Raw genomic sequence first — 13,774 nt, forward strand, 5'->3', positions numbered from 1 at the left:
TCATCTTCCAACTTCTTTCATGTGCTGGTACCAAATGTTGTTCCCTAGATGTGCTGTGCTGTCCAGGTAATCGTTTAGTTAATTATTATCTTCATGTAAGCTTCTCTCGATTTTTAATGTTTTCCTGTAGTTTGCTATAACTACATCTTTGAATGCCTCTGTTTTTTTTCTTGCTGGGGGGTTCTCGGGTATCCTGGCCAATGGTGCAGGCTTCATCCGCGCCATTTGAGTGGACAGGTGTCTGGCAGCTCTTTCCTGGCCCTCGTGCATCTTTTCTCTGCGGCGTGCAAGTGCCCATGCCAGCCAGCCTAGACTGGTCCGGTATATGGTTGTATTGTAGGCCTGGTACTTGTCCTTTGTGTTGGATTATGCGTGCTGGGTAATACAATCTGTCGTTTTGTTCTTCAGTTCCTCTTGTCGTTTTCTCGTTCTGGCTATGTGTGGAAATAGAAGGTCTACTAACATTTGTGTCATTGCGGAGAGATTTTCTGCAGCAGCTTCTGTTTTCTTAAGGGCTTATGACAAGACTGCTTCTGTTGGCCTTCCTCTTTATTCTTCTCGTTTTTTTCTCACTATCTCCTGTGAAAGTTTTTGCAGTAGGCAGTCTCATCTTCTCTGCTGCTTTAGTTTGAGGTTCTTTGGTCATTGACGCTAGGCCTTGTCCTTGTGCATTCAGTGTGTGTGTGTGTTTAGTTGTCAGTACTTTTTCTTAATTCTTCTTGTGCCGACCCTGTTTCCGGCTTTCCTGTTCATTCGTTACCATAAATGTGTGTATATCACTATTAATCGCGTTCATTTCAAGTTCATTTACTTTACCCTCAGATCTCCTAGGGACTGGAATGACTATATAGGGTCTTGGTGCTTTTGTGGGGTCATGCGTACATCATCTGGTGGGTGCACTGTAATTGGAACGCTTCGTGCACCAATAAAAAATGCATTTCTGATTGTTAATGACAGTAAAATAATGATGAATACAATGCATAAATACATTATAGTTCGATATGCAAGGCGACAGCATTTTCTTCTAGAGAAGCGGGGGTGCCACTCTGCTTTTGGGAGGACCAGGTTACTGCTCTGGGCCCCCATCTCGATCATTCGCCAAAATGTCAATGTTATTGTTTCCCCACTCACTATCGTTCTTCGAGTTCTGTCTCCAAAAAGCGTCAGGTGCTTCATAAGTGTTCCCCCCCTCTTGCGAGTGTGGATTGTCTCTTAATACAGGATACAGTTCCTTTGCTAAACCTATGGAAAAAATAGATTAAAATAACACTTCGATAAGTCACCTTTACTGTGCATGTTCAAAGTACGTGAGTTGTCAGTCCACTCCCCGAATTTGCTTCAGTCCTGAGGACATGTTGGACACTGGTCAGTATGAAGAAATGGGGAAAAATATAACAAGTAACTAGGCGAAAAAGGACATTGTGCGCCAATCTACTGTCTTCTGGTGACGGGTACATTTGTCCTGTCTTTGTTGAGATTCAGGATTATACTTTCTTTCCTTGACGTGAACAATGTTTGCACTGTCCGGTCGCGTAGAGTGCGACCAAAATAATTACTTTATTTAAAAGATGGCTCAAGTGTTCAGTGTTTGCTGGATCTCGAAGGAATGTTAATGTATCAGTTGTTCTCCCGACAATAGATGGACTGTCTTCGATTATGCTAAAAAAAAAGTGTGTTGATGAGTTCATCTATTTCCGCCTCTGGTGGACGCATTTGTTTCCTTCTCACTGTACTCGGGGAGTACGATAAATTCTTCAGCAATGACAGTAAGCAGTTTTATTATTTTTTCATTTTCAGGATCTTGGAGAAAGTCTGTGACACTGGTGAGCCTCCCTATCAGTGACGGGTAAGATCTTAACACTAGGTTGAAATATATAAACGCGTCCTTCGTGATGTCTCTACTGTGGGACACCAGAAGTGCTTCCAAACAAAGTCTCGGTTTTGGATTAATCAGGATGCTGTATCTGTTTCCAATGTACGTATCCTTGATCAAGGTTTGTCATAGTCTTTTTCTCCTCACGGCTTGAGAGTGTCTTCGTTCAAAAGTTCAAGTCAACAAAACATGTGGCTTACACGCACAATTTTCTTCTTCACCCTGCAACTCGGATGCACAGAGTGTCTGTTTTTATGTCCTTATCCCCTTTTTTGCTTAGAGGAAGTGTCCAGGTTAAGCCACAACTTGCAAAAATTCTTTGTCTTTACTTTGCTGGTCATGCGTCCTTCTTCCTCGTCATGGATCTCGTCTGCACGTGCTGTGGTTCTTCCCTGTTATCTGTATTCTCTTTGCGGTGGGGTGCAGGCAAGGGGATTCCTCCGATGTATGGCTTGATACCCTGGAAGATCCAAGCTCTTATTCCTTGCAGGTTGACTGCCGATGGAGTGACGTCTTCAACTGTGAATGGTCTGTTGAATCTTGGCTCGTCCCACTTTTTCCTTGTGATTCCTCACCAAGACGGCGTCATTGAGAAGACAAGTGGAACACGTAGACCTTGAGCTGACTCTGGTGTAGTGTCTCCTTCTGTGTTCTGTGCTGCCCTGCACCCTTTTCATCGTCGCTCCAGCTGGTCTGAAATTACAGTAAGGCAAGATGTCATGCAATTCAGATAATTTTGCATTTCAGATCCTAGAACCTCTCCTGTCGACTGGGCGTCACATCTAGCTTTATCTCAGGGTGTGAGGGGAGTTCTCATTCTTCTTCCTGTGGCTATCTCGTGTGGCGTAAAATGATGGTCGGAACCAGGTTGGTTCCGAAGAGCATGCAGTGCGAGTGGAAGGCAGTGCAACCATCCCTTCTTTAGAGTAAGCTTCAACTTGGCTATCCTTTCCTTTAACAAGCCGTTGAGCCTCTCTCAGATCCCATTACCTTCTGGATGATACGCCGACGAGAACTTGTGCTTTATACCAAGCAGCAAGTTAATCTGCTCAAAGACTGCATTTTCAAAATTAGCCCCATTATCTGATCTCATCACTTCACACACCCCCACCAGGGGAACACTTCCCTCACTAAGAATGTTGCCGCACAGGTAGAGTTTGGGTGTGCACATGGATCTGCTTCTATCCATCTAGAGAATGGACACACCACAACAATTAAATATCTGTACCCATTGCATACTTGAATAATGTCAACGAAATCGGAATGCAAGTGCTGAAAAGCCCATTTGACCTGGGGATGACTCCTCTCATTACTTTTAATGTGTGCCCAGCTGTGAATTGCTGGCAGATTATGCACTTCACCATAAAGAATGCAACATGCTCAGCTAAATTCGGTGTGAACCAGTTTTCCGCAAGCGTTGCTGCTAGATTATCTTCTGTCATGTGCATCGGGTAATGCAACTGTTCGAGCGCTCATTTTAGTAGGGCTACATGCATTACTGGTTTACCAGCGCTGTCTTGTCACCACAAGCAGTCAGAGGGGTTTAACGAACACCGTCGATGTTTCCACAAGTTTTTCTCTTCCTGTGGTGCCTCCCCTTGGAGTTCCATTAGTTGCGTTTGCCCAAGATAGTTATAGGCTTCCGATGTGGTTCGTGCTACCATCATCCTTTCATGGGTGCACGCCACTTCCAATTCCAAAACCGTCTCATTTTTGGATGCCATACGCTTGGCTTCCGTGTCTGCTGATTGATTTCCGCGTAGACAAAATCTGTGCCTTTCGTATGGGCGGCGCATTTTATGACCGCTATGCCCACTGGGAACTGTAATGCCTTCAGCAGCCTGTCCAATAAGGCTGCGTGCTGCACTGGCGTGCCGTCCGCTCGGGGGTAGCCCCTCCTTTTTCTGTGCGCCATGCCTGCGTGCACTGTTGACGTCACATAGGCAGAGTCACTATATACTGTTACTTCCTGGTCTGTGTGATTCTCAATGGCGAGTATCAAGGCCAATAATTCTGCAGCCTGTGCTGAGTAGTGAGATGGTATTCGCGCACTAACAAGTACTCGAAATTCTCCATTTGCTTTATGTTTCATCACAGCGACGCCTGTGTATCTTTGCCCATCACATTGGTCGAACCTCGAAGACCTGTCAAAGACAATCTCTCCTCTTGCCAAGGCATTTTCTTTCACCCTGGTGATTTCATCATAGAATTCTTCATAATTTGTGCAGACATGTATCGGCTCTCCTTCAGTGACTGGCTCAGCTATAAACATAGCTGGGTTCACTATCTTACATCGGACTATTTTAATTGATGGGTTTGATATGATCACTTCATAGGCAGAAGCTCTGTGAGATGTCAATGTGCCCTTTGGGATCTCTAAAATGGCAAATAATGAGTGCTCGACGTATAACGTCATGGAACATCCTATTACAATGGTTGTCGCTTTCTCTATGGCGAATGCTGCAGCAGCTAAACTTTGTTTGCGTGGGAAGTGGCCTTTCATTACTGGGTCCAGGTTCCCACTGTAATATGCTAAGGGCTTGTACCCCAGCAAGGTTCTTTGGGCGAGCACTGCTGTCATAACGATACCATCTGTGTGCGAAAACAGGTAAAATTCCTCTGCTTAATTGGGAATCCTGAGAACTGGAGCTGTGCAAATCACTCTCTTAAATTCAGTAAACCCTTTCTCCATTGTCTCAGACCATTCAATCTTTTCCTTTATCATCTGGGCCTTCTTTAGAGCCTGAAGTAAAGGCTTAGTATAAGAGCTGTAATCGAAAAACCCATGCCCTAACATAGTTGCACAGGCCTGAAAAGCTCTGCATTTGCTTTATCGTGTGTGGCTGAGCCGTGTTCAATATGGCTTCAGCCCTTTCTGGGGTCACCTTCTTGCCTTCATGTGAGATTAACTGGCCCAGGTACAGCACTTCCTGTAGACAATATTGTAACTTTTCCTTGTCAACCTTATAACCTTTCTCAGCCAGTATAGTCAGTAGCTGAACAGAATCGTGCCTGCATTGCTCTTCTGTGGTGCTGCAGATTAGGATGTCATTCACATACTGCAAGACGGTACTTTCTAATGCAATATTGCTTAAGTCCATCTGCAGGACTCTCTTGAAAATAGACGGAGACTCACAGTACCCCTGTGGCAGCCTCGTGCTTTTCAGACACATTTGTCTGAACGTGAATGACGTCGGATCTTGTGATTCACGGTGCAACAGGATTGAGAAAAAGGCATTTTTCAAGTCCATCACTGTGAAATATTTTGCCTCGACGGGTATATTACTTAGAATTGTAGATGGGTTAGGGACTAAAGGGAACTCGGCTTCAACAATATCGTTTATTGCTCGTAAATCCTGAATTAAACGCCAAGACCCCACCTTTGATTTCTTGACAGGATAAACTGCCGTATTACATGGTGACTCTGACATCACTAAGATGCCCTGGTCCATCATAGCAGAAATTGTCTTAAAAATCCCTTCATCTGCCTCTCTGGACATGGGATGTTGTCGGACTCTTGGTAAAATTGCTCCTGGTTTTAGTTTGATTTTCACTTCTCCCACCCCCATCAAACTAAAACCAGGAGCAATTTTACCAAGAGTCCGACAATATCCCATGTCCAGAGAGGCAGATGAAGGGATTTTTAAGACAATTTCTAAGTCATAGGGTCCTGTAGTCCATACTGAGACAGGCACTTTAGCTATGTCATTATCAAAATACTCTGGGCACTTTATCGCCAACATCATTCTCTAAGGCACTTCCCTTTTTGATCATTTTTACCCAAAAAATGACTCCCTTCCACCCTTGTCTCTTCCGTGTCTGATTGTTCTTCAAACCGATAGTCATCGGTGATGTCAGTCACTCAATACCCTTCTTCGATGGCGATAATCTCGCACCATTGTCTGCCTTCATCAGCTTACCCATCAACCAATGCTACTTTCCATCGTACTGCTGCTGTGTGTATCATCAAGGGAAATACTTGTCCCTCCTCCTCATGCATAGGTATTCGTGGTCTAAATAAAAACCCATTGGGGGGTTCTCATGGTTCTGTCTGCAAGGCCTGTCAATCCTGCCATAAGCACACACATGCCATATGTGAAAACTTCTGACTCCAATGGTATGGCCCTCATGGCTATGTGTCCTGAGTATACTCTAATCATTTCGCATACATTTGAATAGTGCATTCCTGGAGTGGAGCCTACTATGCCCTCCTCCGTGAATGAAATTGTCATGTTCAACTTTGTCATTAAGTCTCGACCCAAAATGTTTACTGGGGTCTGATGTGAATATATTAAAGGTACATTCATTTCGCACTCTCCTATGGAGACTGGGAGTGCGTCTGTAAAGGGAACTCGACTGTGAGCTCCTGTAAAACTCTTGAGTATCTATGGCCTCGCCGGACAAGGAAAACTTGCCTTCACGTATGCACAAGCGTGTTGCACCCGTGTCCACTAGGAAGGAATATTCTTTACCCCCTATAACGACATCCACACTAGGTTCCCTATCAGGGTCTGGTATCACTGATAGGATAGAGCACATCAGGGTTCCAAGTGAGCTGTCCTAGTTTATATATAAATTTGGCCCACTGTGCACTTGCAGATTTTCCCAATTTCTAGTGTTGCTTCCCCTTTCAGGGTTCTGGGTCTGCCCTGTGCTCAACGTGTGTGACACTTGCAACAGTGCCATTTGGGATTGTCCTTGTGAAAAATTCCCCATGTTTTCTGGTTGCGCCCCTTGTTGCTCTTCTGGCGCTTGTTGCTGCAACATGTGATTCTGTGCAACCCCTTGTTGTAAGGCTGCAGGTGGATTCGCTGTGCCTGCTCCCATTCCTTGGCCGTTCTGCATCATGCCTTGACTTCTGCACGTGCGAGCCAAATGCCCTGTCATTCGGCACAGTGGTCGGATGATTTGTCTGTTTGGGATATCTGGGTTACCATTTTGCACATTTTGAAAGCCTCCTTGATTATTTTGGAAACCTCCCTGATTGCTCTGCCATCCTCTTCCTCTAAATCCCTTTCCCCGTGGGTAAAAACCCACGTTACCCTGGTTATTCTGTTGTGGATTAGCCACCTGGTGCATGCTCTGTTCAGCTGTGTTAGCACGGCTCCCTCAAGAGCATACTTTGATCATTTCTTTTGCACCAGCTTCGCTTCCTAACCCTTTCGAGTTGCCTCCTTTTTATAATTTTTTTTCTTTCAATAGTCTACAGTAATGTGCGATAGTCAACTGTATTTGAGCCCAAGGCTTAGCCTCAACTCCTCTGCACTGGTTCTGGCAATCCATGGCACAATATATGGTAAAACACAGGTATTGATTTCGTCCAAGATTCATGCGTTTCGAGCACCGACGCGTCAAGAAAATTCTGGATATAAATTAATGGATCTTCCGAGTCCTTCATTTTTCCAGTCCTTATAGCTCCCATATCTGAAGTATCTGGGTAAAGTACTCGTAGCGCTTTCCATACTGCTGCTCTGCAATTGTTAAATGGCACTCCATCATGCGCGGTTTTAATTGTGGTTACACCGGGGTAGCCTGCCCGTGTCCACACATCGTCTGCTCTCTCACCAAGTATGGCGATCAGGAGACCTTTAATGTCCCATATAGCTAGCCTGTTTCCCCTTGTCATTTTTTCTAACTCATGTATTCATTTTCCGGCTCCCGATATCAGCATTGGAAGCTTGTTTTTCAAGTTTTCTCAATCCATGTGTGGCCATGGAATATATTGTGGTCTTGTCCCCCCGCCCCCTTTCTAGTAGCGGAAATGGGAATGCGCAGCCCTCTTCCTCTTCTCTCATAGTTCTCCTGTCTATCGCAGGGGTGCATTGTCCTTAGTCTGTCTACATAGGGCGGTGACAACATCCCCTCTGACCATGAGGTACACCTTCATGTTGGTCAGACTGTACGGCTCACTCTGATTCCCTCGGTGCAGACTCGCAAGTGTCTGACCATCATATCCCTCTTTCCCTTGGGAGTCGTCTTTTGCGCCGTCTCCCTTCCTCGTTTGCCTAATGCTCCTCCCCTTCAGAGTCGGGCATGGTTTGTTCCCAATTCACACGCCTCCTTGTGTCTTCATCGTTTCTATTGATTTCTAATCTGTCCAGGGACAGTTTCCTACTTCCACTACTTCGGGTGACATCCTCAGTGTCATACAGCAGAGTGCTTTCCAAGCGCTCGCCCTCCCCCTCTCCTTGGGGTATTTGTTCTAGCCCCATTTCATCATATACTATCGATCGTTTCCCTGATGCTTCTGTTGTCGAAGTCATCTTCAATATATGCCCTAGACGTGCCTGGTACCGAATCGTACGCAGGAAAGAATTCTTCAATGTCTTCCCCGTCTACAACTGGATTAGGTTTTTTAACTTCCCTCTCCAAATATTCGAGATCGAGTGCCCTCTGTCTTCGCTTACATTTGATAGTCATCAAATTCTTTGCGCTTCCTCGTCTCTCTTCTTCCCTTCTTTTTTCATTTCTGCATTCACCTGCCCTTCGAAATTCCTCATCTTTGTCTCCTTATCCTTTTTTCACGTACCCTTTGCTCTTCTTCTAACCTTTGTTGTTTGTCTGCCTTGATCAAAGGCTGCTCTCGGATTGCGATCAAGCTCTTTTTCTTGCTCTTCGCGATATAGCTGTTCTCGCCTTAGTCTATCTTTCCTTCTTATCCTTTCGTCTCTTAACTCCTTCTTTCTCCTTTCTCTGTGCCTCATCTCTAACCTCTCCTTTGGTCTCACGTCATCACTGCCTTTCCCATCGAGTTTCAATAAGATTTGTCCTCCCATCCATTCGTCTTTTGCTAATTCTTTCTCAGCAGTTCTGTCTTCACTTCCTTTCCATTTCTTTCCCTCTCTCTCCTTGTCGAGAGATGCAATTGTCTGTGCCTAATCCTTTCTTTCATCATCGCGTCCCCGCTTGTCCCTTGGGACTGTGGAGGTACGATTCTTGTCCTTATCCTTCCCTTGATTTCGTCACTACTATATGTAGGTGACTCATATGCAGGTTTGCTGTACCCTGTGGCTGCTTTAAGCTCCCTTAACGGGTATAATCCCTCGTCCTTACTTTCTTCGGTTTTCGTTTCAGGCGGGGCAGGTGGCGCAGTAGGCGTCGCGCCCCCTTCGGTGCATACATTTAGTATCCAATCTGCTGGCGGCTCTTCCTCCTTTGTCTGTTCATACATCTTCCAAAGTTCAATTTTTTTACTTTGGACATCGGAGCCTCTCTTGAAGGCTGCAATGGCGATGCACCTCAACTTGGAGACCAAAAGATTCCCTATATATTATATGCGGATGATTTGGTCCTCCTTTTGCAAACCCCAAAGGGCCTTCAACAAATGTTACAGCAATTAAGCACATATGTGCAACGGAACAACTTAGAAATCAATTTAACGAAAACACAAATTATTTGTAACAAAGCACGAAACTCAACTAAGCATGGCTACACATGGCAATTGCAGGATCGGGCACTCGCCATCGTCCCGTAATATAAATACCTAGGTGTAATAATCCACCATGCCGAATCTGTGCAGCAAGATGTACTAGAGTTTACAAATAAGCTTCAGGCCTTAACTTCTCAACCGAAAATCTTAATGAGAAAATTTGGAAAATTCTCTATGAAACATATCGTTCTGTTTTATAAAATTAAGGTCATACCAATCATATTATATGGTGTAGAAAGGGCCATTCCAAATAATCGAGCCTTTTGGGATCTTCAGGAATCCAATTATTGGAAACCGATATTACATCTACCTAGAAGCACGCTGATTGCCATGATACATTATGAATTAGGCATCTTGTCATTATACACAAATGTGATTTGGAAACAGTGCGCATTACTCAAAGTGTCTGGTGGGAATAAAAAAATCTCCATTCTGTCAGTAATAGCACACCATTTGTTAACCACTAAGAATAAGTTCCCAAACACCTGGCGTAATTGTGTATTAGACAGGTTAGCTGATGCTGACGTTACTATAGATCTTCTAATCACCAATCCAAATCGGGCCAAGACGAAAATATTTCAAAAAGATTGGGCAGACAACCTTACCAAATGCTCCTCATACAAAGACCTTGATAGTTTGCTGTTTGGTTCAAAAAGGTATGGGGTGATGGCAGAATACATGGTAGAATGTCCTTCTCCCATTATATGGGCCAAATATCTGAGGTTCAGATTAAAATTGTGGAGTACTCGTGAAGTACTATGTAGAAGGAACATTTTACCATCTGAACTAAATTATTGTCGCTATTGTTTGGATCAAAATCAAAAAGAGACTCTTCAACATCTTGTAGAAGAGTGCATAGAATTGAGAATGGCTCGAGAAAAGTACTTCAAGAGAATATTAATTTTGCAAAGCAATTTAGATCATGATTATGTATGGCAATTCTTATTCTCAAATCCGCGGACAACATTGCAAATTGCTATAGTGCAATATTTGGATACGATCTTAACTGCATGTAAAGAATGATTATATTAGATGTTATTTATGATTGATTTTTAAAAATGTTAAAATATGTATTTTTGTGTGGAAAAATTGTAAAATTATATATCACTTTGTAATCAGTAATTATACGAAAATAATGTAATAATCCTAATTGTGATGAGAGACAAAAATATTTGAAAAGTTGTCAACTAAACAAATACATTTTTTTTTTTAAACTAATTTTTCAGCAAACGGAGATGACCACATAGCTGCACAGCAAACTGCACATACTTCACCACAGCTCAACAGCATACAAACACCACATAACCATGCACAACAGCACATGGGAATCGCTCAGATTCGAAATTGCACCTAAACTCCGTGAACAGTGCAAACCGAATTGAAGCTGCCAACAGATCCTATCTCACTTTCCTATTCCCACTGCACCCTACTAACCGCTCCCACAGCCTCCCTGTTTCACAGCGTCCTTTTTCAGATCCGGCAGAGTGCCAGGGGATCACTCCGGTGGTGATAGTGCGCGGTACAAGTAACCTTTAACATTATTTGCTTGAAGTCCATTCTGGATCTACTACCTTCTCTATCCAGTCTATTTTAAATACTTTTAGTCTGATTGCACCCAGTTGAAAAGGATGGAGAGAACGCATCTGAGAAAGGCAGTTAACATCACAACGTTTTAGGTTCTTAGTCCTTGCTATCCCTCCTTCACAACATCCACCCTGCCATCTCCAAATAGCTTGTCAATTATGGAAAGGGCAGGAGTGAATGTATGGAACTGGGTGTGATGGTGAGTGACACACTGGTAGAGGGGCAGGACTAATACCTAGCTGTATTAATATACGTATCTGCTTTGCCTATTGAAGTTCTAAAAACGACAGCCTATTTTTATACAGCTATTCTTGACCAGTTGTGATTTAGATGGGGTAAGAAGCAAAGATTGAGAACCTGGATCACCTTAAAGCTAGTTTCATATTTATCTTGTTTTTGTTTGGGTCCATTCCTTTCAGGAACCTTTAAATGACTTACCTTTCCATATTTGTGCTCAAACCAATGCATTGCTTTGTTTTATGTAGCTGTCTAAAAGAATTGCATTTAAAGCTTTTTTGTCCTTTTCCCCCAGCATGCTTCACGATGACCCAAGGCACAGAATCACTGCTGAGAAAGCTTTGTGCAGCCCTTTCTTCAGCATTCCATTCGGTGAGTATCACATTATCAGCCTTAGTTTGTGTAACCATTGAAAGAGTTTTCTTATGCTGTTTTTATATACTATTAAAGTCCTCGACCCTTGTAAAACTTTTTTTTAAATATGGTCCTGGCGCTCTCTCATCTGTGGTAGACACACCAAAGTTTAAGGAAAGTCACGGAAAGCCTTTTCGAGACAACTTCTCGAGTGATATGAATCATTTGGTATCAACCTTATTAATAAATTACAGTGGCAATAAGTCGCACAAGTTGCCCTGAAGTTGCACATTTAAGCTGTTGCATCACCTGGGCCTGATTCTCATGGCAGATGTATTTCGTACGGTCGTGCACTGCATTTCCACTGCCCAGCGAGCGCAAATTGCAGTGGAATCTAATTTGCTGGATGCAACTAGCAAAGATGATAGGAAATGTGAGACAGCGTGTACTTGGCAGTCAGTTCAATTGTTTTGCATTTGTTTGTACAATATTGATGCGTTAATCTTCAAGAACTTGAAAATATACCAGAAAAGCAGGTGGTTTTTGGTAAAGAAAAATTAAAATACGTACAGTATTTGTTTTGGACCTTCATTTTTAATTACTTTTCGAGACTGTGGGCTACCTATCGGCTTGATTTCTCCCTTCAGAAAGGGGACTAGTCACTCGGAGTCCTCCATCAACCTCTTATTATTTGATCGTGGGCCTAGCTTCTGGAAGAAACCGTGCTTTACAAGTTATTGAGGGAAATACACGGCGAGGGAAACAGATCGCAAGAGATAAATACAAGGGAGCTTACAATGGGGCAATGTGTGGGGGCAATTCACAGCAAGGGATCTGAAGGCAAGTCCGTGAGCGCTCACACCAGAGAATACAACCCAATAGGTAAGAAAGGCCCAAGTTAACTTTGTAAGGATAACCAGTTTTTAATCTCGCACATAGATGAGAACAGCAGCAAAGAACGTTCTGCTTAAAGGAAATACAAGCAGAATCTTATGAAACAAAACAGTCCGACATGACGCAATTCATAGGGTAAAATCCTGCGGGGCTGGTTGGTGTGCGCCTATACAGGATCCCCCTGCCCTATAAGGGATGCCAGGCCATTGGTTCCAGCCCGATCCGTCCGTCTTCCATCACGTGGGTGCTGCAGTGATCATCATCTTCCCACGTCAAAGGTCCGAAAACAAATTCATTATACTCCTACGATACAACTTTTTATCACTCATACTGAGGCCTTAAGACTGGGACAAAGGAGGTTCTGGGGCACTCTAACCTACACACACACACACACTGTTTTACACACTCTTTTACACACTCTTCACTCCTGCGCCATCCAGCTCCAAGGTCTCCACCCTCGTTTTGAACTATAATTTTCCCCTTCCAGCACCTTGCAATACAAATCACATGATCGTCACTTCAACGATGTGCCCTGCCCGTCCCCTTTGAACATCTTCGGACTGATTGTTACTTTTGGGTTGGTGGGGTGAATTCTCTTAAATGTGCAAATTCCGCCCACCTTAGAGCCCTCCAGCTCTTTTGCTAAACTTTGGGACTTTTAACTTTTTTATTCTGTACGTTTTACTCTTGTGTTTTCTTTAGTTATGGAGTTTTAGATAACTCCATAGGCATCATCTTTTCATGTGTGTCACACAGCACCCTCAGTGCAGTGGCAGAGGGAAGCCTTCCAGGCTTTCCCAAGGTTTAAATACCTTCTCTGGGATAAACTACTGTTTCCCAGAGAAAGTAAAGTGAAATTGACTTTACTAGTCTTTTCAAATTCCTACACCCAGCACACCCCATCTAACTATAGAGTATTGGAGGGGTTACCTAGTATCCCCTGTGTCTAGGTCTGGTAGCAGTGGTTTTACAACGAACTACCATGATTTTTCCTGACCGCGAACACCGGTAGCGTAAAATCGCGGGAGCCATGTTTTTCAAGATGGGGTCTGAGCCCCTTTCTTTAAACTGGTCCCGATCTTCTTTTTTCGCCATTTCTTTATGGAAAGGTCCTTCTAGAGTTTTACTCTGCGCGCCAAACCAGGTTTGGTCCCTTTGTTTCATCACCTTTGGCAGGTTTCAGGACTGAAGACCGCCTCTGGAGCCCAAGTGCCTGGGGTGGCAGGAAGTGAGGGAGGTGCCCAAAACTCCCTTTCCTTAGTCTCCTAGGAGACCCAAATGCACTCTGGTGTGATTGGCTGCCTGACTGTCCGGCAAGGACAGCCATTCTGCTGGGTGAGTGGCAGCTAGGCTGGAAGGAATTGGGGGAAACTGGATAAAAGGCGAGTCTCTGAGCTTGGAAG

The 13,774-nt window shown here is 43.9% G+C and overlaps 1 protein-coding gene across 1 annotated transcript in view; it reads left to right on the forward strand.

The window, feature by feature from the left end:
* The window catches only part of UHMK1 (U2AF homology motif kinase 1), a 563,788-nt gene that overhangs the window by 308,957 nt on the left and 241,057 nt on the right, over positions 1-13,774 (forward strand). The window contains exon 5 of the mRNA XM_069641348.1: positions 11,419-11,495. Coding sequence (XP_069497449.1) covers positions 11,419-11,495 — 77 coding nt within the window. The remainder of the gene's footprint in view (positions 1-11,418; positions 11,496-13,774) is intronic.

The sequence above is a fragment of the Ambystoma mexicanum genome, chromosome 1q (assembly GCF_040938575.1).
Source record: "Ambystoma mexicanum isolate Mex_15411 chromosome 1q, UKY_AmexF1_1, whole genome shotgun sequence".
Lineage (NCBI taxonomy): Eukaryota > Metazoa > Chordata > Amphibia > Caudata > Ambystomatidae > Ambystoma > Ambystoma mexicanum.